At 36.1% G+C, this 26,580-nt stretch overlaps 1 protein-coding gene across 2 annotated transcripts in view; it reads right to left on the bottom strand.

Annotated features, from left to right (window-relative positions):
• The window catches only part of MGAT4D (MGAT4 family member D), a 52,479-nt gene that overhangs the window by 8,758 nt on the left and 17,141 nt on the right, over nt 1-26,580 (bottom strand). Inside the window, exons 1-7 of one of the 2 annotated variants that reach the window (XM_045516420.2) lie at nt 25,704-26,064; nt 16,584-16,742; nt 14,192-14,329; nt 11,711-11,844; nt 9,115-9,161; nt 2,008-2,121; nt 438-513 (exon numbers count right to left, since the gene is read on the bottom strand). In XM_045516420.2, coding sequence (XP_045372376.1) covers nt 438-513; nt 2,008-2,121; nt 9,115-9,161; nt 11,711-11,844; nt 14,192-14,329; nt 16,584-16,742; nt 25,704-25,797 — 762 coding nt within the window. In that variant the 5' untranslated portion in view covers nt 25,798-26,064. Of the gene's footprint in view, nt 1-437; nt 514-2,007; nt 2,122-9,114; nt 9,162-11,710; nt 11,845-14,191; nt 14,330-16,583; nt 16,743-25,703; nt 26,065-26,580 lie in introns of those variants that run through there. The other variant, XM_074378223.1, reaches the window with a different exon arrangement.

Genomic DNA, 26,580 nt, shown 5'->3' with positions numbered 1-26,580 from the left:
TTATACATAATTGATTTATTTCACAGATACAATCAGGCACTGTAGAACTGCATTACTCACGAAATGTGGCAGTGCAGGGTAGCAATGATAAGCATATATACTGTCTGACATACAATAAGTGCTCAAAATATGTTTGCTTAATCTAATATACTTGCAGGTAGAGAAATGTAAGCAGTACAATTTCTATTTTTTTCTAATTAAATAATTTATTTTCAGTTTGCTTCAGGTAACAATAATTTCCTCTATTAATAGTGACCCAGCAAGAAGATTAATATAGAATCAATTTTAAGATTCTTTTTGGCGTTTTAATATAATGAATATTTTCTGTTTTCTGAGTACAAAGTAAGTGGAGGAAAACAATGAAGAAGGAAAGAATTGAAGGAGAGACGGAGAACATAATACTTCCACTTTAAATTACATATATAACAAGATCTTACCTGTAAGTAATACATGGCTTTAGGCTGGGCATACAGCATCAAAAAACAAAAATCCAATACTTGTTTGATTCGCCAACTAGAGATAAGCAATAAAATCTGTTAATACTTTTCATTATTATTTTTATTTATTTATAAGCACACTTTAGTAATTAAAAACATAACTTTTTTCTACACTTGACTAACAGAGAGTACTGCCTACATTAAGTGAAATTGAATACATTACACTAAAAAGTTATACTAGAAGGCTTCCCAAATTTATTCAGTGGACAGTGTCTGCCATTGCTAGAATGGGATAAGCACAATCTATTTATTTTATGTTTTGGTTAGTTAATTTATGATCTCTATAATAAAGTTAACATTCTTCCTGATCTTAGGTCTTGTTCAAATGAAAGTATAAAGAAATGTCCTTCTAATTTAATACTAAGCTAGATACTAGGCCAGGTCCTGACGATCCAGAGAGCAAAGCACAGTGTAGTTCATGCTCTTCTGGGTCTCATAATCTAGCATGAAAGACAGAAAAACCATAAAATTGGAACAATTAGATAAGTGCTATATAAAGACATTGACAGTGGTGAGTTACAATAAGATGGGGAGGACGGAGCAGAAGGAAGTAGGGCATTCGGTGTAGAGGAGCGGTGTTAAAAAGCACTCACGTGTGAAGGAGCATACCACCTTGGGTTCAGAGCACCAAGAGATGATGGAAAGGAAGCTGGTGAAGGTAAGGTCAGCTGAGACCAGATCATGAAGGGTCTTTTATGATATGCAGGAAACTTTGGAATTGCTTTCATACGAAAAAGGATTCTTCTGGCTACAGTATGGAGAATGACTTGGAGGAGAGGCAAGGCTAGGATCAAGGAAAGTCAATAGATCTTTAATGGGCTGAACTAAGTCTGAGGCAGAGGAATGGGGATGAGAAGAATGACATAGAGAGAGAGATCTTTAAAACAGAAATGATGATAGAGATGAAAAGAGTAGAAGGAAAAATGAGGATCTAGGATGTCTCCCCGCTTTATGACTCTAAAAATTGGGTATAATACAGGTCATTAATTAAAAGCAAAACAAAACCCTTAAAATATTTCTAGATTGACATACCATTTATATTTAAAACAACAACAGTACTAATAAGTTTCCTGGGATAAGACCTTTTCCTGAATCTTAACATCTTGCTCTATTAAGTTTTGAGGAACCAAATTATTATACTTCTTGTAACACATACCACATTTCTAACCAAACGACAGCACTCCTTTGTATTATGTATAGAGCTTTCCATTTTCCAGAATTCTTTCATAAATACTACCATATTTTATTTTCACAGTGTCTTTTCCATAGATGTAATATGGATTTTATTATACACACTAGAAAGTTGAGGAAGCTAAGAGAAAAAAAAGGCTAAATTACTGCCTAGGATGCTTAGCAAACAGAAAAGCTGGGACTAGAATCTAGGTGCAAGCCAACAGGAGTTGGCTCCAGCACACCACTGTGTTGGAAACACTATCCATCAGATGCTGATTCTAGCATTTCATCACATGAAGTTACTTATTTAAGGATACTATTCTCTAATATGTCATACCTCTCTAGTTGTTGTGAGTCCTCAGTTGATTGCTTGGTATGCAACATGTTTGGATAAAAATAAGCAGGTATTGAAATGACTTCTAAGGATCCAGACTTCAGTTGCCTTTTGAACCTATAAACAGAAGTGGAGGCTTATAACTGAATATTTGATTTGCCAAAATAACATAAATACTCAAGAAGAATTTCCTTATGTATGTCCACATAATATTATTTGAATTATTTCATGATATACCCAATATCAACATTATAAAACTAATACTTTTAAAAATATTTAATTTATAATTTAGTGACAGGCATATCAAAACATTAAAATGTACAATATAAAATTAATTTCCCCTTATAAAATTATAGGTATTTCGAATTTTTCAAGTGTACAATCAGATATGTACTCTAACAGATTCAAGATAATAGAATCACTTAGCATAATACAGTAACCACAAAAGAGCAAGATCATTAGAAGATTTAAGTGCTTAATTTTGAGTTTAGTAAAAGTCCTACCAAATAGCAATGTGGCTCCTGAAATCAAACTGCCACAGAAAGGATTAAGTGTGACTCTTGTCCACAACTCATTGCAGGAGTATGTATATATTTTAGGCTCTATTTTTAAAAGTTAATATTTATAGACCAACAAGGACATCATTAAAATGCATAAAATATTGCTCACAAAAACTGTAATATAAATCTTGTACCATCAAGGTCAAGAATAGAGACCAGATAGAGCATTTTAAATGATTTTCCTTTACAGAAAGATAATATGACCGTAGAGAGATTTAAATTTAGGCATTATTCATTAAAATGGAGCAGGACAGAGTTTTATATGCACGATCTCAATTATGTACAAAATAGTTCTCGCTTTACACAATTCTGATACGCACGAATTTCAATTACCACATTTTTGTTAAATAACACCAGCCTCCCCAACAACACTGTTCAAATTTGAGCCATCATGGTATATTAACTGTGAATAATTGTATAAAGCACAAACTTTGCTTCTGGGCTCTTCAGTTCACAAATCACTACATAAACGACAGATGCACATCATCTTCCATCATCGCATTACTTCTCTCCAAGTCTGCTGGTGATTGGTCCCCGTGCATCTGTTACTCAGTTCACTGATAGGCAGCAAAACATGCAGTTCTGTAGCCTCCCTGTTTTCCAGTGATAAACAAACCCACATGACAGTGAACAAAAATAAATAACCAAGGGAGAGAATTGGCCAACAGATGAACGTGCAGAAAGTGGTAATTTGGAAGTGACTCTGGGCGTGATTAGAAGACAGCGGGCCCTGGGCATGTTGAAACCTTTGCTCTCCAGAGACTCTAGACGTGCAGCCACAGGCACTTAGTGAAGGTGAACTTACCTGATATAAGTGAAGAAAAGGAGAAAAGGATGTCCTGTAGGATGTGATGCTGGCAAGGAACTTCATATTAAAGAAACTCTCAGAGATGTTTCATGACGTTGAAATGCAAATGATAAAATGTAGGAGCTAATTCAGACTCAAAAGGGGTATATCCTTTATCCAAGGCATAAAAAAGATGTTCGCTCTGAATTTTAAGTTATACGACAAAAAGAAGGCAAACACTACTTAAACTACTTTTGATAAATATTCTTAAGGAAATACTTTATTCTAAATGATTCCCATGTTTTATTTTTATTGAAGTACAGTCAATATAGTTCAATATTATTTTATAATATTATATTTACAATATTATATTCATTTCAGGTGTACAATATAGTGACTCAATATTTTTATAGATTACACTCCACTTAAAGTTATTACAAAATATATTGCTGTACAATATATCCTTGTTGCTTATTTATTTTATATATAGTAATTTGTGTCTCATAATCCTCTACCTTTATCTCACCGCTTCCCCTTCCCTCTCCCCACTGGTAACCACTAGTTTGTTCTCTGTGAGTCTGTTTGTTTTGTTATATACATTCATCTGTTTTTTAGATCCCAAATATAAGTGATTACATATAGTATTTGTCTTTCTCTAATATTTCACTAAGCATAATACTCTCTAATCCATCCATGTTGTTGCAAATGGCAGAATTCCATTCTTTTTATGGTTGAGTAATATTCCATTGTATATATACACCACATCTTCTTTATTCATTCATCTGTTGATGGGCAGTTGGGTTGCTTACACATCTTGGCTATTATAAATAATGCTGCTATGAACATTGGGACAGACATACTTCTCTGAATTAGAATCTTCATTTTCTTCAGACATATACCCAGTAGTAGAATTGCTGGATCATATGGAAGTTCTATTTTTAGTTTTTTAATGAACTTCCATTCTGTTTTCCATAGTGGCTGCACCAATTTACAATCCCACCAATAGTGTGCTTTTTCTCTACATCCTCACCAACATTTGTTATTTGTGATCTTTTTGAGGATGGCCATTCTCACAGGTGGGAGATGACATCTCATTGTGGTTATGATTTGCATTTCTCTGATGATTATCAATGTTGAGCAATTTTTCATGTGCCTCCATGTTTTAAATTTCAGTGTACTAAGTGAATATTAGCTTTACTGTATTTTTCATTTTTCTATACATTTATAATTGACAGAGTATTAAAAACTCTGACAAATGTTAAAGGTTATGGAAAAATTGTAATTCTTTCCCAGTGATTGTTAATATCAACTTGCATGCTCTCGCCCTATGGTGCAAATCAAGGATAGCCTGAATATGTATAAAGGCGCACACACACACAGAAGAAAGCATATACTCTGTTAAGTTATGGATGGCATCAAAAGTTCTTGAGATAATGATACCAAAATTACTAGTTGACAAAATTATTATTTGCCAAAGTTATTAGTTGACTGGAGATCATAATATAAATGTACTTTGTTGCCATTATAAATGAGTGATTTTACCTTATAGAAAAGAGTGGAATGTTTAAAGCTCTATAGTTTTACATAATGTACATAGTTATATACAGTTTCATATAAGGTTACACATAACCTTAATTGGGTCCCTTAAAAATTATTATATAGTCTCAAGTTTAGGGCCAACAAAATTAAGAGCAATCCCTCATTACCCCCAAAGAGAAGATCTAGAAAAAACAGTTCATGGCTAAATTAAATATATAAAATGGGTGTGTAAGTGAAAAGTTACACGTGTTTATATTAACTTAGGTACAATCACATAGTTAAAATTGCATATTATATAATGTGCTATTTTTAAATTATGGTTTAATTTAAGTCTCACAAAAAATAAAGAGTTTTATACCAACTTTTTATCCTGCATTGTTAAATCTCCTTATCATCTCTGGTATTATTTTTTTGAATCATCAGACATAGTTCTCTGGTACACTTGATCTTTAAGCTTAACTAAAATACGGCAACTTCTGAAACTAATAATGTTGTATATGAATATTGTATAGCAAAACATAAGTATTCTTACACATTCAGTAATATTTTCATTTGTGATCTCCACCAGTAACCACATACTATAATTCTTTTTAAAGTCATCTTCGCAAGATTTGCAATGATATGCTCATAACCCCAGGAGTTATTTGTAAACCTTTGCCTTCTTTTTAAATGATTCTGTTAAGAATCTCTTATAATGATACCAAACTAGCATAGACTGAAGTCATTTCAGGCTCCAAACAGTGGATTATTATTCAGAATAAAGCAACTGAGGAGGAGAGCCTGGAATATGAGAACATTTTAAGGACTCAAGTATAGGGCAACTTTTTTCTATAGGGAATTTTCTTTGGGGAAAACTAGACAAACGTGGTGTTTTATTCAATCTTGCCCAGCTGTCTCCCTTTACACACATCACCTATTGCCCAGCTGTCTCCCTTTACACACATCATCTACTTCAAGCCTTCTGATCTCAAGTTCATCTACTGCCAATAAATCCCTCATTCTCAATAATACGATTTTATCTCCTTCACAGAGAAAAGAAAAGCCTTTAAGCAGAGAATTCTTTCATTTCACCTTCCTTCCCCAAACTACTTTTTTTCCTACTCCTTCACTCATTCTTATCTCTTTGTTTTAGTCTTAGTCCTGCCTAAATCTCCTTCCATGCATACCTTGCATCCAATTCCCCGTAGACCCTACTCCATCAGCGTCCTCCCTCTTCACTGGAGCACACAGGAAAACACTCAAGTTGCTCCCATCTCAAAACTCCCCAAACACGTCTCCCCTCAAGCGAGTCTGTTTTAACTTTTCTCCCCATCAGTTAGGCTTGTTGAGAAAAGTCTAAGTTTTTATATTTTTTATTATGAAAATTGCCAAAAACACACAAAAGTAGAAATTCAACAAATCCCAAATCACCTGGTTTCAACAATCATTCATTTTTCACCATACTCGTTCATCTATGCAGCCCCAAGTTTTCGCTGAAGTATTTTAAAACAAATCCTGGCCATTCTCATAGGTGGGAGATGACTTCAGTGTGAAAACTATAAACATTCATTTATTTACATAGCTACATGACATTATCATATGCTACAAAACTAAGAATAATTACTTAATATCACTTAATACTTAGTTGATATTCACATATCCCCAGTAGTCTAACTAATGGTGGGGGTTGGAGGGTGGGGTGTTCAAATGAGTATCCACTTAAGTTCCTTACTGTAATTGGTTATCTGTTATTACTTTTTTAAACTTATTGTTTAGACCAGTCACATTAGTTTTCCTTTCTTTTTCCCCATGCAGCTGTCTTTTTGAAGGAAGTGGGTCAGTAGTCCAACAATGTCCCACATCCTGGAGGTTTGCTCTAGATTGCTTCCTCTATTCACTGTGTATACTCTAAACTGGAGTTTAGTTTAAAAGACTTGATTAGATTTGACAGAATAAAATTTATATTTTAAGGCAGAATGAGAAAATTTAAGCATACAATTCTCTGACCCAACCCTCCCTCCTAGCTTGAATCTGCATCTGTATTACACATTAACCAGACCTCCTCAAAGATGGGAATGCCTGCGCAACTGGAAAGCTTTTTCCGCCCCTTTCTTCTGATGTAACTTCTTAGATTAGCATCCTTTCCCAATTCTATAAGGGGTCATAGTAACTTATTGCTCACTTTGTATGTACTTACTTGGACTATATATCTTTAATGAACTTCACTTAGAATATCAGTATGTCATTTTGATGTACAATCCTTGTCTCAAAAATGTATATAACGGTGCATTTGGTTTCTAACAGGTGGAACAGTTCTCAGAGCTTCTGAGAGTTTGTCTCCAGGGTTATAATCCTCAATTTGGCTTGAATTAAGACTCCCTTTTTTCTTCTTAACTTGATTGTTAATTCAATTTTCATCCGCAGATTCAAGGTCGTTTTATTTCCTTTTGTTTTGTTTTGTTTTTTGGAGGATGGTGGGCAATGACTCCCTACATAATTCCTTCCTGGTGTGTTTCATTTGCATCGTAGCAGGAGGCACAGAATGCCTGACTCTCTAACTTGCAGTGACACTGAAACTAATCAGAGATTCAGGTTAGGGGACTCGAACCCTTTCTGCTGACTGTCCATCTGCTCTCAGCCCACACTCTCACACTCCTGCTCTGCCCAGTATTGTAGGGCGGGGTCTGCACCCCGCAATCCCAGGCCCCTTACTAGCTAGCTTCCATGTAGTAGGTCCTATGAGAGGAAGTAAGTAACAAGAGACTAGAAGGCAGTAAAAGAGGAAGACATGCTTCCCACACTTGGTTTATGGTGAAATCTCCAGCAGCAGCATGAAGCACAGCAACATCAGCACTGGCAGGAGCAACGGAATTGGTGGAGGCACCAGCTCTGACAGAGGTGGCACCGTCAGAACCTGCTCTCAGGGCACTGAGCACAGTGCAGCAGCCCGTGCATCCAACGTCAGACCTTGGGGTATAGCCCAACTCCCTTTATGCTTCTCCTGTCTCCTTTCTTCTCCTTTTTCTTCTATCAGCCCTTGTAAGCTTTTTTGGCCAATTCTTCGTATTAAATTTTCTCTGTTCCTTCTTTTTGAACTACCAAAAGTTTCCTCTTTGGAAGCTGACTGGTACACCTTCCTTGTAAAGCTCCCCAACCACCTGTCACTTAGAGATATGCCTGAATCAGCTATGTTTCAAAATGCTGATCTTTTAATTCTATTCATTCTAAAGATACTAGCTGGAATTTTTTTTTTTTTTTTACTGGAATAACCTTTCTTCATCCACTAAAGCTATTTGATGAGGAAAAAAATAAAGTGAAATACTGCTAGCTAAACTAAACATGTCTGTTAGCCAGATTCAGCATGAAGGCCATGTTTGCACCCTATCCTGTAGCACAAATAACATATATTCCTCAGCAAGGCATGTAAGGCCTTTCATGATCTCGTCACGGCCTGCCTTATCTCCCATCAATCTTTCCTCCTTAATCTCAAACATCTACATTCCAGGATATGCTTACATTCCCCCAAATATAGCACACTCCCCTTTTGGCCCTTCTGTCTTCTCAAGCAATTCTATTTGCCAGGCATTCCCTTCTCCCATCTGCCCAAAGCACGTCTACCAATGCTTGGACTCAGCTCAACTATTACCTTCTCAAGAAAGTCCTTCTTGATATCTGCAGGTGGAGGGAAATACTTCCTCCTCTACCTGTTCTCATGCTGACCTCCTCTGCCATTACAATATCACTCGCTTCCTTGCTCTGATTTGTTTTTACCATCTGCACCGACCATTTGAATGTGAGGATTTGGAAGGCTGGGTCCATTCCACAGCATCATGCATGTTAGGTAACTTCATATGAGTTCATAGCATGTGCTTGTGCCTCCCCGGTTGCATACAGCAGGAGATTGTAAGCAGAAGCAGCAAAAGTAACCTCATACAGTAACGAACACAAGACTTTTTAAAAACAGCCCAGCAGGCTTCTCTCAGAGGCAATGGATTTCATGAGGAACAGATACTATAACAATAACAACATGACAAATATGGATTATCATAGGCAGAGAATGTACAGAATTGGGGGGAAATTGCAAGCTATATTTCATCACAGCGTAGACAGAACTACAGGTTCTTCCTGCACAGCCGCACTCATTAAAAAGAGTATGACCACTAATAAAATTATGTAATTGGACAGAAAATATAGAATAGAAAAATGAAAGAACAATTATTTTTAACTTTATAAGACTGTACTTACTTTTTTGTAATCATGTCAACCACAGATTTTAAATAATCTTCGTTACTCTAAAAATAAGAAAAATATTTTTCTGAAACTGAGCATGTCTCATAGATCTACTAATACCTGTAAATCTAGTTCATGTGTGGAATGTCATTACGTCTTAATTTCTAGTGTTTTCACTTTCAACGAAAGAATTTAAAATATCCATGTGTCTAAAAGATCTTACTGGAACACTGAAAATATTTCATTCTCCCTTGGTCACACATCACCACACAGTATTTATACTTAAAAATTAGTATACAAAAATTTATATATCTAAAACAGTTTTGTCCTAAAAGGGAGATGGCTTAAAGAATTGCTCTTTTCTGGAAGTGTCTTGATTGTATGAGTGTTATACGCAATAAGCTTACTTCAAAATTATACCACATTTTTCCAGATAGTATTTCTCAGCTTGATTCTCAAGTTTTCTTCCATCAACAAACTTTTTGTATCTACTCTGCTAGATTAGATGACGGATTCATTTGTAAGTTGCTTTTGCTGACTTATTCTCTCGGGTAACTTTTTAAAAAAAACATAACCTATGGTATTTACAAGATGTAGCCTCAGTGTCCAATATAAAATTCTGAAAATTTTTGAATAATAATAGTTCTATTGACAAATCTAAGTATTCTGGAAGGCAACTTTGAATGTATATGGTTAGATTGCTTGTTTAAAACTATCAGTACGATGCAGAAAATCCTATTATAGTACTTCAGGTTCTTAAGACAGCCAAAAATTGAATCACCAGCTATTTCTTGCACAGTGAAATATAGTACTACTAAAGTTATACTTCTTCTTAAGTATTCTATGTTCCATTTTAAAATTTGTCTCCCAATATTTTATTATTGGTCCAAAGATTTTAGGCAGATGTGCACTGTGTCAGCAGCAAAGAAATAGATTACAGTATGTAATACAGGGAAATGTGATATAACATTTTAGAGATTATGTATATGCTTCCAATATTAAGAAAGTAAACTTAGAAAGAATGGTTGTTTAATCTTTTATTTATGTTTTCATATTAGTTTTCCTATTGCTTGTTTGGTTTAGAGTTTTCCTAAAACTGTATTCAAAGAGTAAACTTGCAGTCAAAGATATGTTTATTATAAAAATTCAAACAACAGGGAAAAAATAAAGGACAACAAAGATCCCTTTAATCCAGATTTCCTTTGAGTCAGGGACAACCATTACGTATATTTTGGTTTTTCAAGCATGAAGGTTAGCTCATTCTCTTTTTTCTTTATATATTTCATCTGTCTGTATATCGTCTTTTTCTCTTTCCTTCCTTCCTTCCTTCCTTATTTCTACTACATTTTACATAGATAATATTATATGAAATATGATGCTCTACAACTTTTTTCAGTCAATAATATGGTAGGGACATTGTTTTATCTCAGTGAATACAGATATTCATTCTCCTTTCAATGGTTACAGATTATTGCAATGTAGATATAAATATTTAGTCAGCCTATTACTGATAGATATTTTGGTTGTTTCTAACATAATGCTTTTATAAAACAACAGTGCATTGAAATCCTTGAAATTATTACTTATTGAACACTTACTACATGCGGTCCATCATTGTATATAATGTAAATATATTAGCCAATTTAATGGCCAAAACCACCCTATAACATGGGCAATATCATCACTATTTTACAGATAAGGAAAGTAGAGCAAAGAGAAGTTAAGCGACTTGTTCAAATTCATGAGCCAGGAAGTGGAGAAGCGGACATTTGAACCTTGGCAATCTAGATCAGAGTCTGTGTCCTCAACTAGTCTACTGTACTGTCATATTTTTATTATTTTGAAATTCTTGGCTGATTATCTCCTTAGGGTAACTCCCAAGAATTAAGATTTCTGATTCAAAGGGTAACATATGTTAAATCTGACACATATTGCCAGATTCCCCACCAAAAGGTCTTATGGTGGTAATATTTATACCATACTTTGTAATTTTACATGGCATTAGAGGCAGGACACAAAACTTTGGGGCCATTAGCGAGACACAGATTTGAATCTGCTCTATTAATTACTGGGCAAGCTCCTTACTTTCCTTAAGCTCCAGTTTCTTCATCTGGATATCTACTTTACAGGGATGTAATGCAGATTATAAATAATGTATATAAAAATTGTCCACCATCCTTCAGATATAGAAAGGAGTCTCTCAACTGACAATAGCTACTGTGACTTAATATAAATTATCTCTTGATTCGTGTACCAACCTTTTATTGGGCTGGACAGGTTTTATTACTACAACATCAATTTTAATATTCTGTTTGTAAATATAATTTCTGTACCATATAGTGTGCAGGCCTCCCAATAATATACTTAACAATATAGTCATATTTCTCCCATTTGGAACCAGTATATTTCCTTTTTAGTTTGACATATTTGATTCTTTTGCAGTGGTACCAAACAAGCATTAAATACATTGTGTGCTATTCAAAAAAAGCATCTATGAATTGCTTTTTTAAATTTAAGAAAAAAATTCAAAATGATACAGTGATTACCATGGAGGAAGAGTATTTAGAGACTAAGGCTGTGAGTGAGGAGAGCTCCTTATTTTCATACGTACGTCTGAGACAGAGACAATCACCACGGAGTCCTTCTCTTCTGAAAGAGTCATCCTGGAGACAACAGAGGTCAGCGTCTGCTTCAGGTAACTACGATTTCCTCTGTCAACAGTGGAAATACCCAGTGCAAAAGAAACTGCAAATGTAGGAGCACAAAATCATCATTTCATACTACAGAGAAAACACAATTTAGCATTAATATTTACACTTATTCCTCTGTTTAGGTTAGTTGTATGGTCATCAAAAGTTTAAACTCTACTGCAAAACTAATACAAATCACTGTTAATTTTTATCACATATTTCATTTACTGTTTGAGGAAATTCCAATTTGCAATAGGCTGTTAGTTAAAGCATTAGACTCCAAGACGTTCTCATGTTGGAGAATTTCAATGTGGTGAAAACTAAAACTAGCCACTCTCCATTTATTATAGTTTTTGTCTAACTGGGTACGAAACTTCACACGTTACCTGATTCTCTATTCTTCTTCCTACGGAGACAATGGAACCCAAAGTGGGAAAAATACTATGAAATATTTTCATCTGTGAAAAAATTGTATAGAGTAATTCCCAAATGATTTGATGGAATGAATCCATGTCCCTAAGTGATTTTTACAGTGTATTAATGACAGGCACCGGGAGAACAGACTCCACGTTATTCCACATACATATTAAGGCTCTATTAGTGAAGTCTGTCCAAACTTAATCTTGGCTGCAGCAGCCCCTGGCTGTTTGAGTTTGGTCAAGATTTAGAGCCTCTGCAGCCTCAATTTCTCCATCTTTAAGATGAGGATAAGGACTTACAGAATAGCTAAGTGAGGAACTCAGAAAATCCTCTCCCTAAAAAGCAATAATAAAACTGGAAAGAAGTTGTCAAACCAATCAGAGCCCTGGACATAACAAACTAAGAGGCATTTATTTAAGAAAAATTATTGAACTTCAGTGAGAACAGTAAGAATCAGTATTTCCCTGATCACTATTCATACTTTCATGTGTTTATTGGCCATTGGGTAGTCTTTTGTGAAATCCCTGTTTAAGATATTGTCAATTTCTCAAGTTGTCTGTATTTTTCTTACTGATTTATTGATGTTCTTTACAGATTCTGAGTATGAACCCTTTGTTAGTTACATGTATTACAAATATCCCCCACCATGAGTTCAATGTTTTACGTTTCAAAATTAAGAGCAGAAAGTCTTAATTTTAATATTGTGTAATTTATCAATCATTTCCTTTATAGTTAGTGTTTTTTGATTCCTGTTGAGAAATCTTTGCTTATCTTCAAGTCATAAAGATGTTTTCCTGAATATTTCCTAGATGATTTATTGTTTAGCCTTTTAAATTTAGATTTACAATCCACCTGGAACAGATTTTTATGAATGGTGTGAGCCAGAAGTTAAGTCTCAGGCTTCAGGATCCACTCTCAAATGATTCCTGGAATGGCTTCCCACAGCTTAAGATAAGGAATACATTTGCAAAGGTCTGTAAAGCTTTCAGTGACCTGGTCCTGACCTACCTCCTCCACCTGCTCTCCAAAACAGTCTTCTTTAGTGTCTTTTAGCTTCTCAAACTGACCAGACCCCACTTCTCATCTCCAGGCCTCTGCAAATGCCTTTCCTTGTTGCCAGAACACTCTCCTGGATCCCTGATGCTAAACCATGTCTTCTGGCACCCTCTTCCCAACACAGTTGGCTTGTCAGAAGCATGTGACATAGATCAGCACTGCTTATTCCCAAGGAGTGCCTAGAACAGAGGTCAGCACACTTTGTCTATGAAAGGCCAGATGGTAAACATTTTTGGCTCTCAGGCCGTATCATCTCTGTTGCAACTACTCATCTCTGCTGATGTAGCATGAAAGCAGCCACAGGAAATAGGTGAACAACAAGCATAATCTCAGTCCAACAAAAGTGTATTTAAAAACAGTCAGATTTGGCCTGTGCATTCTAGTTTGCTGACCTTTGGCAGAGAGTGACTCGCTCATTGGACTGAAATAGGTTTGTGGGAATGAAAGGTGTTCTGAGACTTAGCCTAATTGCCCTGCTTCTAACGAAAATGCTTTTTCTCTTCTATACTTGGTGAACTTGAACTCATTTTTCAAGGCTTAGCTCAATCATCATCTCTTCAGTAAAGCTTTTGCTGACTTTGGTCTTCAGAGAGATGGAGAAATAAAAAGATAACCAGATAAGAAATAGATTTATCAAAACCAAGGGAGAAATAAGTCGCCAAGCGCTCAGCAGATGGTTAATGTACGTTTGGCTTATACTGACTTTCAAAGCATCTATATTAAAATTAAATTTAAATTTGTCTCCAAATAGAACAATTTTTTTCTGCCAGACAATATACTGATTTCTAGTAATCCAAATTAATGCCAGACAGGTTTGTATATATCAATCTGAATATCATATTAATAGATTACATTTTAAAACTTAAAAGGATATTCCCAAAGATCAAAATATCTGTATTTGATTTTCCAGTTCTAAGTTCACTTACCACCTGTTTTCTCTTTGCCAATAATTACATCAGGATAAATTCTGCCTACTTTCCTTAGATGAGGGAAAAAGAACTTCAGGACTTCAAATGCATTAGGGGTTGTTTCATTCCTATCCAATGCATTCACTTTCTTCTTAACTGAAAGAGAGGAAAAATAGGGTCTCTGAGTTCATGACTAAAGGGATTCTTCTTCTGGTACAATTTTTTTAAATGAGGATGAATAAATTATCACAGATTAATTCCATATTCAATATATAAGATAAATACTATTAAATGTGAATTATCAAAATCATAAGACTACAAAATATAGCTCAAAGATTATGAATTCATATTTACTTTAAAAGTACTATTTAATTTAAGTCTCACACACTGAGCAACACAACCAGAGGCTAACAGAACTAAAACAGTTCCAAACGAAGGAAGCAGAACTGAAACATGCTCTAACTGGCCTGCTCTCCTACTTTGATTAATATCACATCATTAAAGTTTGTCTCTTCATAACTTTGTTTCGTAGCCCCTCAACATTTAATGATTTTTTTGGTACCATTCATTTGAATTTGCCCCCATAATTCTGAAAAAGAGGTACAAAGTTGGAGTGCTCACACTACCCAATTTAATTCATAATACATAGTACAGTAATCAAGACAGTGTGGTATTAAAGAACAAACAGAAACATAGACAAATGGAACAGAACAGAGATCCAGACACAGATCCACACAAATATGGGCAATCGATTTTAGAAAAAAGCACAAAGGCAAATCAATACAGAAGGGACCTTTTAGACAAATGGTGCTAAAACACATGGACACTCACATGAAAAAGACTGAATCTTGACCTATACTTCAGGCCATTTATAAAAATGAACTCAAAAGTTTCGTAGCCCTAAATGCAAAATCTTAAACTATAAATTAAAAGAAAAGAAAAGAAAATCTTTATTGACCCTGTTCTAGGTAAAGTTCTTAGATACAACACCAAAAGCATAATATATAAAAAGGAAAACTGGTAAACTGGACTTCATCAAAATTATAATTGTCTGCTCTTTGAAGGATATCATAAGAAGCCACAGACTGGGAGAAAATATTCCCAAATCACAAATCCATCTGATACATGTCCAGGATATATATAGAACTCTCAAAACTCAACAACAAGGAAAAAATTCACCTAATTAAAAAATGTGCAACATATTTGAACAGGCATCTCACCAAAGAAGATATATGGATGGCAAATAAGCACATAAAGATGCTCCACATCTTTAATTTCCAGAGAAATACAACTTAATATGAGATACCATGACATTAGAATGACTATAATTAACTGGAGTGACTAACTCTCATACATTGCTGCAGGGAAGGCAGAATGGTGCAGCCACTCTGGAAAACAGTTTGGCAGACTCTTATAATGTTAAACGTACACCTACTATATTCCCATCAATCCTAGATACTTATCCTAAAAAAATGAAAATTCCCTTCATATAAAAAATTTGTAGATGATTGCTTATGGCAACAAGTATCATCAAAAAACAAAACAAACAAAAACCCCAAATACAATCCAGATGTCTCTCAAATGTTGAAAGGATAAACAACTATCCTTTGCACATCTATACGGAGGAATGTGATTCAGCAAAAAAAGGCCACATAACAACATGAATGAATCTATGCCAAATGAAAGAAGCCAGTCTCAAAGGGTTCCACATGTGTGATTTCACTTGTTCGGCATTCTGGAAAATAGAAAGCTATAGGAATAGAGAACTGATCAGTTGTGGCTGCCGGGGTTGAGCGTAGGGGGAGGTATTACAGGGAGCGAAGCAGGAGGCAGGACTTCTATCCTACAGAAATGGGCAGCCACTGAAGTTTGATATATAGGACAGTGTAGCCTTCACCTTGGCTATAATGAGAGTAAATAGGTGGGGACAGGTTGGAGAGAGAGAAAAAAAAATAGAAGTATGTTAACAATCATTCAGATGAAGCACGAAGGTGGCCTGACTAGGGTAGTAGAGATGGTGATAGGAAAATGTGGACAGACTTGTGAGATACATAGGATTATGAGTCAACAAGATTGCTTACTGACTGCCCTGGAAGTATTTAGAGGGAGAAGGATTCAGAGAAGATGCTCAGGTTTCTGGGTGCGGCCATTGGATGGATCACAGATGGTGCTGCAATTCACAGAGACAGAAAACACAGGGAAATCATTTTCGAGGTAGAGATGAGAGGAAGTTCATCAGTGATGTCTCTTACCTGACTTTTGCATGTCTCATAGTGAAAGAATGAGTACTGATTTAGTTATATTTATTGGGAAGAAATGCCCTAAAATCAGAAAGCATAAAATCTAAATTTCCAAGCACAAAAGATAAAACCAACGAACCACCATATACAAAAGCAAAAACAATACAAACCCGAATTTACTGATATATTCTCTCCTTGTGTGATTTCATATTTGATTTTATTCAAGGCTTTAATCAGCTCTTGGCGATTTCTTTCAGTTCTGTTTTTTAAATGTAGTATACCTTCCTTAAACTCCAAAATACGGTTTCTACAATTAATTAATTGATTACCTACAAAGAAAACATATATGTATATACATTTATATGTAGTAATGGTATCATACAGTTTTCTATAATATATAACAAATGTAAAATATATGCTTCAATATAACTATGGATATTTATATAGCACTATATATATATATATATATTCTGGAGAAAAGAGTAAAATGTTAAAAATAGTAATATCTGGAAGGTGGGAATTATCAATGGTTTTTGCTTTATTACTTTGTGCTTTTCTGTGCTTTCCAAATTTCCCATTTTGTGCATGTATTAGATTTGTAATTAGAGGGAAAAACCAGTTGAGAGAAAAAATTCACTTCTAAGAATTTTCCTGAAGAAAATGACCAGAAATATGTACACAGATTTGGTTCTAAGGATGTTCAACACAGGCAGCATTATTTTTCATTGTAAGAAAACTGAAAATAACCTAAATGCCCAATGATGGAACTATGCTAAATAAATTACAGAATGTCCTTTTAAGAGTTCTGGTGGCTCTCGTGTTAAACCACATGTAAGTGACTCCCAATTTTGCCACTTATCTGTGTGACCTTGGGCAAGCTACTTAATTTCTGTTAGCCTCTCTTCCTTCAGGTGTAAATGGATATATAAAAATCCCTGCTGCAGAGCTGTTTGGAAGTGGTAATGCTATTATATACATAAACCATACGGCAAAGCACACGAGAAAAAAATGCTTCAACAAATGTCTAATAAATGTTATTTATCAATGGGCTACTCTTTATTCATTTATCAATTAAATACTATGGAGCTATGAAAATCACCTTGTAGAAGAATATTTAATGTAAAACAATTGCTTTTTAAAAACAAAACAATAAAATAATTTCCTTTTTGCAAAAAAATACATTCATAGAGTAAAAAAAGAGTAAGTGTACAAGTTTATCTTTTGTTAATATATAATCTTTGGTTTGTTGAATCACTTTTTATTTCCTATTTTCACAAAATTCTTTTGTTTCCAAAATTAGGTTGCATTGCTTCTGTAATCAGAAAAAAAATTGATAAATTAAAAAATTAAACACCTTTTATTTACCAACTACTCTATGTCAATGGAAATACAGAAATAAGTAAGATATGGTCAGTTCTAGCCTTTAGGAAGTTTATAGGCTAAATGGTAGAACTAACTTAATTGGTAATTTAAACCAATGTGATATTTCTGATGTTATAGATTCCCTTCTTGGGTTTTAACTGATTAAACACATACACTGGTAACACCAGCCCCAAATAGGGACTATCAGCTTTATTTGGGGCTCTCTGATAATAAACATATTGCAGAGTGCACTGGGATTGTCCTAATTCCCCACCCAAGTTAACTTACCCCTACTCCCACCCCATTATTGAAAGAGGAGCTGGACAACAGTGGGGCCACATGCACAAAGGGGATGACTTGCCACCTGTGCTAACTACTTTAGGAGGGAAAAGTAAAGAGGGAGTCTGGCCCTTCCTATGTAGAAAGTACACAGGACAGATATTGTAACAAAAAGAGCCAGAGATGGCCCGAGTTGCCTTTTTAAGGAAGTGATTCTGCCTCCTTGTTAATTTGACCCACAGAAGTCAAGTCTGACCAATCTCACCATTCAGATGAATCTCCTAGTCTTCTGAGATTGGTAATGAGCTACTGGGTAAAGTTCCAAGTGTTCACTTTAAAATGCCCTCTCTAGGAGGATGGAATGAAAGATATCCCCTTGAAGGAAATATAGCCCTGCAGAACAAGGTTTCAACCCCTGTGTGCAGTGACAATAGTATTCACAGAAGACAGAATCTAGATGTATGTATATGTATGACTGAAACATGCTGTACACCAGTTTGACACATTGTAGCTGACGAAACTTCAATTTTTCAAAAAGTGTACAAATTTTGTAGTCCATTCCATAGTACAAATTTGCTTTAATAGAAAGAAAATGGAGTCACTCTTTGCCCCCCGCCAAGTTCTTTTTTTCAGATGACTTTATATACCTTGGAATGCCACTACAGACTGTCACAGGAACAACTCACTCAATGGAGAAGCACAGCAGAAGACTATTAGGTGGGACACATCCTTCAGAAAGATCATTCTGGTGACCACGCAGAAGATTCTTTCAGGGAGGCAAAACTAAAGCCAGAGAAATTACCCATTGGGAACCTACAGTGATATTAGTTCCAAGTGAGAGATGATAAAGAATAAACCAGGGCAGAAAGGATCAGGAAGCAGGAGATGGATATGAGAGATGTCTGAGATCTCTTCTTGGAAAGACTCAGCAACTGTCTGAGAGCGAAGAGATTAGAACCCCTGCTAGACTTCCGGTGTGACTCTAGATTTCTAATCTGGTGTTCAATCTGGATCGGCACACAGGAAAGGGAGCAGGGCCAGAGGGGCATCCAAATGTGTGGCAAATACATGGCTCAGAAAAAATGAGGGCACAAAGTGGCTTCCAACTTCGGTTGCTTTGTTAAAATATGGAACATCTAATTAGAGAAGCAATACCTGGGTTAAAATTTTAGAAAACAACACAGAAAAGAAAAAAAAAATCCATTGTTATCCCACTGCTCAAAGAGAACCACTATTAATGTTTAGCTTTATGTGGTTCTAGACTGTGCTTACTTTTCCCCTCCTGCTTTGGCATATAAATGTCAAATATAATAATGCAGAGGGAAAAAAAACATTAGGTTAGGTACAGTGGTTCATTTTATGTTGAAAAAGGCATAATCTATGATGAAAACAAAGTAACTGTTAGATAGTGAAACATCAAAATATATACAGAAAAAACTATTCAGAGACTCAAGAATATGGGAAATTATATTATTATTCACAAGGAAAGCACAGAAATTGGCTGTCAATTTTGGGTGGAATAAAAATAAATTCACTGGTTGGAAGACAATAAATTCCAGATGGATTGTTTTAATTAGGGTAAAATATAAAAACATGAAAGGAATGATGATATGTTTGAGCTGAAACATTTAATATTTTTTCACTCATCTGCCTTTTAGGAACAAGAACACACATATGTGCAACCTGTGCCAAAGGCTGGATGATGCCAGTGCCCTGCTCAAAACCCTCCAGAGATTTCCCATCACACTTAGACAAACTGCCAAAGCCCTCACTATGCCAGAGCCTACCTGCCCGGGGCCTTGGCTCTCTCTGCCTCATCCCCCACCCCTCCTACCTCACTCTGGGGGGCAGCTCCAGCCACACGGGCTCCATGCTGTTCCTCACGCCAGCCACTCTCCCACCTCAGCACTTCAGCTTTTGCAGTGTTCTCAGCTCACCCCCCAGATACAGATCCAGTCAGCACTCCTTAATTTCATTCAGTTTTCTGCAAAAACTTTACCTACTCAGAGAAGCCTACCTTGCCACCCTACGTGAAACAGAGCACTCTCCCTCTCTTCTTTTTCTTTTTCAGATCACTTATCACTCCCTGACTTCTATTACATATTTACCATTTTTATGTCTCTCTCCAGAGCACTCTGGAATTTCAGCTTGAGAACACCAAGAACTCTAGTTTTTTTTATACAAAATTCCCAATGCCTGAAACAATGGCAGGGATACAGCTTCTACACAAACATATGCAGAATGAATGAATAAACAAATTAATGAATAAATGGATTTGCCCAAATAGGAACTGATGTGAATGGTTCTAAAACTGCATCACGCTTTAATCAAAAGAACTGCAACTATCCCAGGTAAATCTTGAATATTCATGCGGTGAATACTATTTGATGATGCTTAAAATTTTTACAGTGGGTGTGGTTTAGCCAGTATAGCCCTATGTTATTGGGGTTTCCAGGGTAATGTTCTCTTTGCAAAATGGGTCATGTGTTTGGAGTTGATATATCATGGATGATGCAACATATCTGGACTTCCACAATGTAAGTCAGTCCTTGAGGGATCAATTTGGTAAACATGAGAAGAGTTTTCTCTAGAGGAAGTAGTATTTTCAGAAACAACTATACTAAAATAATAAAGGACATAATCTCTAGTCGTGTATCTGCTTCTTGTACATTTTTACCTGATAATTCATAAGTGTTCTATTTAAAACATATTACTTGCATATTCACTCAGGTATTTCGTGAGGATGAAATGATACAAAATTATTTTGCAAAAGTTTGAAAAATTAGGTGTTTTGAGTCAACTGTAGCGCAACTGTGAAAACAAACACCGGCCCATGTGTACAATGGGCCAATGTCACTTCCACCCATAAAAAGGGGGCCAGGTAAGATCTCAAGCACCACTGACCTTTGCTTCTCATAGCAGAGGTCCAAGGCACTGTTCCCCAGTGTAAATAAAATGCAAACCACATTTGTAATTTAAAATTTTCTAGTAGCCACATTAAAAAAAAACCAAATAGAAACAAATAAAAGTAATTGTAAATAGTATAAGTAATGTAATCAATATATCTAAAATATTTTTCAACATGTAATCAACATAATTAATAGAATAGCTTTTTTGTTCTAAGTATTCTAAATCCTGTGTATATTTTATACTTTTCTGGTATATCTTAACTCAGATGCTCAAATTTGATAGTTACAGTAAAAATGCAGTCTTACCAAAACAATAAAATTTTGCTTAATGGAGAAATATTTTGTACTGCTTCCATTTTAAAATTTAAGGTACATAAAATAAAATAAAATAAAATAAAATAAAATAAAATAAAATAAAATAAAATAAAATAACTTAGTTCCCCAGTTGTACTAACTGTATTTCAAGTGCTTGATAACCACTTGACTAGGGATGACCATATGGGACAGCATAGGTCTGTGGCACCAGCTGCAAGCTCATTAGAAATGCAGGATCTCAGGCCTCACCCCAGACCTACTGAGTCAGAATCTGTATTTTAATAAGATTCACAGGTGATTGGTATGCACGTTAAAACTTGAGAAGCACCATCAAAGACCCCTTTAACTATTTTATCTTTCTCATCATTCACTTTACCATAGTTCAAGTCTTTATTGCCTCTAGATGCACTGTTATAATTGCCTCTTAATTAGTCTCTCACCTCCAATCCACAATTAATCTTCTGGAAACACTGCTCAGAGGCTTTAAAAGATTCCCTGGGTGCTTACTGGATAAAATCAAAACACTTGCCTTAATACAGGAGGCCCCATATAGTACGGCCGCGACCTGACTTTTCACACTATTTCATTGACTAAACACCTGCAGCAATGAGAAGCAAGCTGTGGAAGTCATGCTTTCCTCCATTTAATATTCACCATGTGTCACTCACTGTGTTGTGTGATAGGTGAACAAACATGGATAAAGTCAAGTTTCTGCTCAAAATTAACTGACAATCAGGCTGCAAGGGATGAGAGAAAGGAGCATATATTTAAACAATTAATTATAAAGTAATTGTTAAAATGGAACTATCCTCAAGTGCCACAGGCAAAGGGAGGTAGGAATGATTAATTCTTAAGCGGGACTAAAGAGTCGGGGAGGGTGATGGGAAAGGTTTCAGAGAAGAGGGAGTATTTGAGAATTCGAAGAATATATAGAATTTTGCATACAGCAAAGAGCAGAAAAGGGCATTCCAGGCTAAGAAAACAACAACATAAATGCATAAGTATAAAATAGTATGGTGTATCAAGGGGAAAGCAAGTCCTTAACTCAGGGGATAGAAAGGAGGGGAAACAGCATTGAGTTCAAATATTGGCCCACTTTAAACATATTATTCATTTATTTGTATACTCAATATAGTTCCAAAAAAAGAGTATCTGAGGTAATTGTTAGCAGAGGAAGCTGCCAGATTACACCCCTCCACGTATGCTTTGCAATAATCAAATCATATACCACACCCTATAAACTATATACCACACCCTTTAAACTTCCTACAAATGGTTCCTCTATGTGTTTGTTTTATGGTGAAATATTTCAACATTACAAAGAGTATTGATGACCTAAAACAAACAGACTGCTAGTTATTTCTCTAGCAAAAAAAAAAAAAAAAAAAAGGAGGGGGGCCATTTATTCAGTATCGGCAGAGAATTGCAATTCAGAGTCTACAGCCATTGCAAACCATGTGCCAAGTCCCCCCACAGAAAAGGAAGGAGCATGCTTTTATAGAGGGGAAAGGAAGTTGGGAGGGCAGTAGTAAACAAAGGGTCTGTGGCTTTCCATTGACTGAGTCCTTGCCAGGAAAAAAGAGGAATCTTCCTTCTTACTGTCAGGCTCTACTATTGTCACAGGGTATGAGAGCCCTCCCTTTTGGTCACCTCTATTTAACTGAGATTTCTATTTATTAATTTTTTACAGTATATAAAAGTTTGAAATACAATAATAAAAATGAACATCTATGAAACTTCTACTACCCTAGCCTTAGATATTTTATCTATCTCCTTCCAAAGTCAAATTCCCCTTCCTCCCCACTCCCAAATAAGTGGAATTCTGAATTTTGTATTAACAATGTGTTGTTCTTCTTTAAAGTTTTACCAGTTCTGCAAGCTGACTCATATTTGGTTTTAGACATTAATAAATAAAACACATGTATTTTTATTCTTTTATGTATTTACTTCTTTTGCTCAATTTATGTTCTAAAATTAATCTACTGTAAAATGCTCCACTGATTTGAATATACAACATCTTTATCACTGTTAATGAAAAATTATTTTTAAATGTTATCAAGAATATTCTGAGAAATCTTCTTGGAAGATCCTCCAGCCCCAAGTGCTCCAGCTGACACCATGCAGATCACAAAACGCAGCAGAGCCTTTCCTGAATTTCTGATTACTAAATCAAGAGTTTAAAAAAAATGATTTTTTTTAAACTAGTAAGGTTTGGGAAGTTTTACACCAAACAAGGGGAAATGTCTGAAAACAGACCTTTTTCCTCTCCTGCCATTGCATTTCTTAGAACCACAAGTCTAGCCTGTCCCTGTCCAGTAGGGAAAGGAAGACAAAGCTTTTAATTGACTATGAGATGAAAAATTTTAAAAAGAGTGGGACAGAGTCTTTAAAAACAGGAATGAAACTCTTGGAATATCCAGAAGTGACCAAAAGAGGTCTTCAATATTACTATGAACCTGTGGTTATCAGAAGAGGGTGTTTGATAGAACACATATGGTCAATTATTGGAAAAATAAGTTATTCACATTTATATCCCAACAAGTTGAAAGCTTTAATAAATCGATTTCGCATGTGTGTAAGAGTATTAGTCTTCATTTTAAAAGCTTTTTGCAAAAGATCGATCGTTTCTATATTCTCAGCTGAACTGAATACTATATGCCTCCTATCATTTCAGTTTTCTTGCTTTTGTAATCTCATTATACAAATTCTTTCAATTTTTAAAAATGTTATACATACAAAAGAAAAACATGGAGTACACAGGTAAGCTCTGCAGCATAAACATCATTATAGTATTAGAATTGATTTCCTAATTATTTTAGAGCTAGATTCCACAGAATCACATACATAGAAAACGAAAATCCTGTTTTAACTGCTCTTTTAAGAGTAGTGTATTCTCAAGAACAGTACCTCATTTTCCAAACTTGAACATACGAATGACAGGAATATAAACGCTTTGAGGAACCAAACTCCTGGCCATAACTGGAAAACACATCAAAATGATTGTATATATCTCAAAAGTCTACAGTTTCATTATAAGAATACTAACTGTATTAAATGCCTTCTAAGGTTACCAATCTAAATTGCCATCCAAAATTACTAGAAAAATAAGTTTATTTTTGCTTTCTAATTATGAGTAACAGTTTATTTTTTGTTATAAAAGTGCACGTTAACTGTTCTAAAAGAAAAACATATTTGGTTAATGTTTTTATAGGAAATGAAGAAGAATAAAAGTGTATTAAATGATTGAAATTAGTAGTATAAATCAGATAAATAAATATACGTTTCTGGGCTTTGAAACAAATGAGATAAATTTTTGATATTGTGTGTACATGACAAAATTTAGTATTAGAGGACTAAAACATAATTTTAACATTAAGCAGACGACATAAACATTAATTAAAGAACTAAAGCTACCTCCAAAGTTGATCCTCCATGCTACTAGCAAGATTATTTTGTGTGCATTCTGAGTCATGAAGGTGTTTAATAAGAATAACGAAAATTTAACGGAAAACAACCTGACGACAATCTTGGAAGGCTGGGTTAATATATTTACAGGATTCCTAAGTCTTAAATTCAAAATTCAACTATATGAATGCTACAATGCTTAATATGGACTAGAGTCGAAAGACAAAATACAGGAAACCTAGTTAATTTTGAATTTCAGAAAAACAACTTTTTTAGTATAAATATATCCTATGCAATTTTCATACTTAAAACTTATTCGCTGTTCATCTGAAATTCAGATTTAACTGGGCAACCTCTATTTTCATTTGCTAAATTGGCAACCCTACAAACAGCAATAAAACTGTGGTGCGTTTCCCAGTTGTCCATGGAAGAAAGTTCAGGTGCTACACCAGTGCTATAAATTGTTGATTCTGTCTCTCTCCGTCACCTTGCCCCTTTTCAACTTCTCAAAAAAACAAAACAAACAAAAAACTTTAGGGAGCCTTGAAATACTGCTCAAAAATACAATGTAGAATAGGAAAGAGGAAAAAGGAAAGATGCTGGCTGCATAAGAGGAGTTCCTGGAGTCAGACTTTCACATGTTTCTGGAAACGATGAAAAAGTAGGGCAAAAGCTGGGCCCTGAATGGATCCATGAACCTTTGGAGGGAAAAAGAGCGCCTGGGCCAAGAGATGGCCAGGAAGCCCCCCAACCCCTAACGGCAGGCCAAGCCGTTAGCGCGAGCACGGGGCGGGGGTAAGCGCCGCCCAGGAGACCAGGGGCGCCCGTTACAGCTTAACTGCTGCCGGAAAAGGGCGTGGAGGGCTACATGTGAGAGCCTCTAACAAGAGAGCGGGCGACAGCCGCCAGGTTCCCACGTCGCCCCCTTTTCTCCGACCCGGCCGCCTCGCCTCAGCAGTCCCGGAGCCCTGAAGCCCGGGAGGCGAGAAAGGAGGCGGGAGAAGCCACACGCCACTTAACTGGTTTGAGTCATCCTGGAGATGCAGAAGCAGGAGAAACTGAAGAGCACAACGGCGACGAGCGCTATCAACAAGTTCCCGTGCCTGGTCCTCATTAAGCTGTCCGGGAGGGCGTGAGCCGGCAGCGGAGCTCGGGGCGGAGCAGACACTCAGTGTCTGCGCCGTGGAGGACGGGCACGCGCCGCGCCTGTGCCCCGGGACGCGCGCCCCCGCGCCCCCCCCTCCCCTGTGCGGCCGGGGACTCCATCATGCACGCCCTCTAGGAGCTCCCATCACAGAATTTCGGCACCATTTGCCTCCTCTCCTATGGCTCAGCCCTTAGACTCCTGAACCACTCGCCAGACCCGCTATTAAAAGAGATAAACTATGGGAAAGCTCCCCACTGCCTGGCTCGAGGTGAGTGGCTCAGTAACTTTATTGTCCTGAAATAGGAAGAGATTCCTGTGCCAGACTCTGGGCTAAACAGTTTGCATGTATTATCTCAAGCCCTCACAACTTGCCAGTTTTTTTTTTTTTAAGCATAAAATGAAGATAACAATAGCATTGTAAATTGAGCCACAATGAAGTGAGCTACTTGCTGCAGGTTGCACAGCTGAAAGCGGTTCCTCTACAAACCTTGTCCATAGATGAGAAGTGCCTAAAGAAAATGTCTTTACTTGAAGGTTACTAGTCTTAAATGGTAGCTATCAAATGCCCAAATGACTTAGGAGACTTTGTGTGTGTGTGTGTGTGTGTGTGTGTGTGTGTGTGTGTGTGTGTGTGTGTGTTGGGGGTTGGGGGTGGGGAGGGCGGCAAGCTGAAACCTTCAGCTTAATCCCCTTACCTTTATTTTTTAATTTTTTGGTAGTCCCTCCCCCAGGAAAGGAGCAGGGAGTCAA

This window comes from Camelus bactrianus, chromosome 2, assembly GCF_048773025.1.
Source record: "Camelus bactrianus isolate YW-2024 breed Bactrian camel chromosome 2, ASM4877302v1, whole genome shotgun sequence".
NCBI classification, from domain to species: domain Eukaryota; kingdom Metazoa; phylum Chordata; class Mammalia; order Artiodactyla; family Camelidae; genus Camelus; species Camelus bactrianus.
Note: the sequence above shows the minus strand (reverse complement) of the source record. Positions and strands in the feature narration are given on the sequence as shown.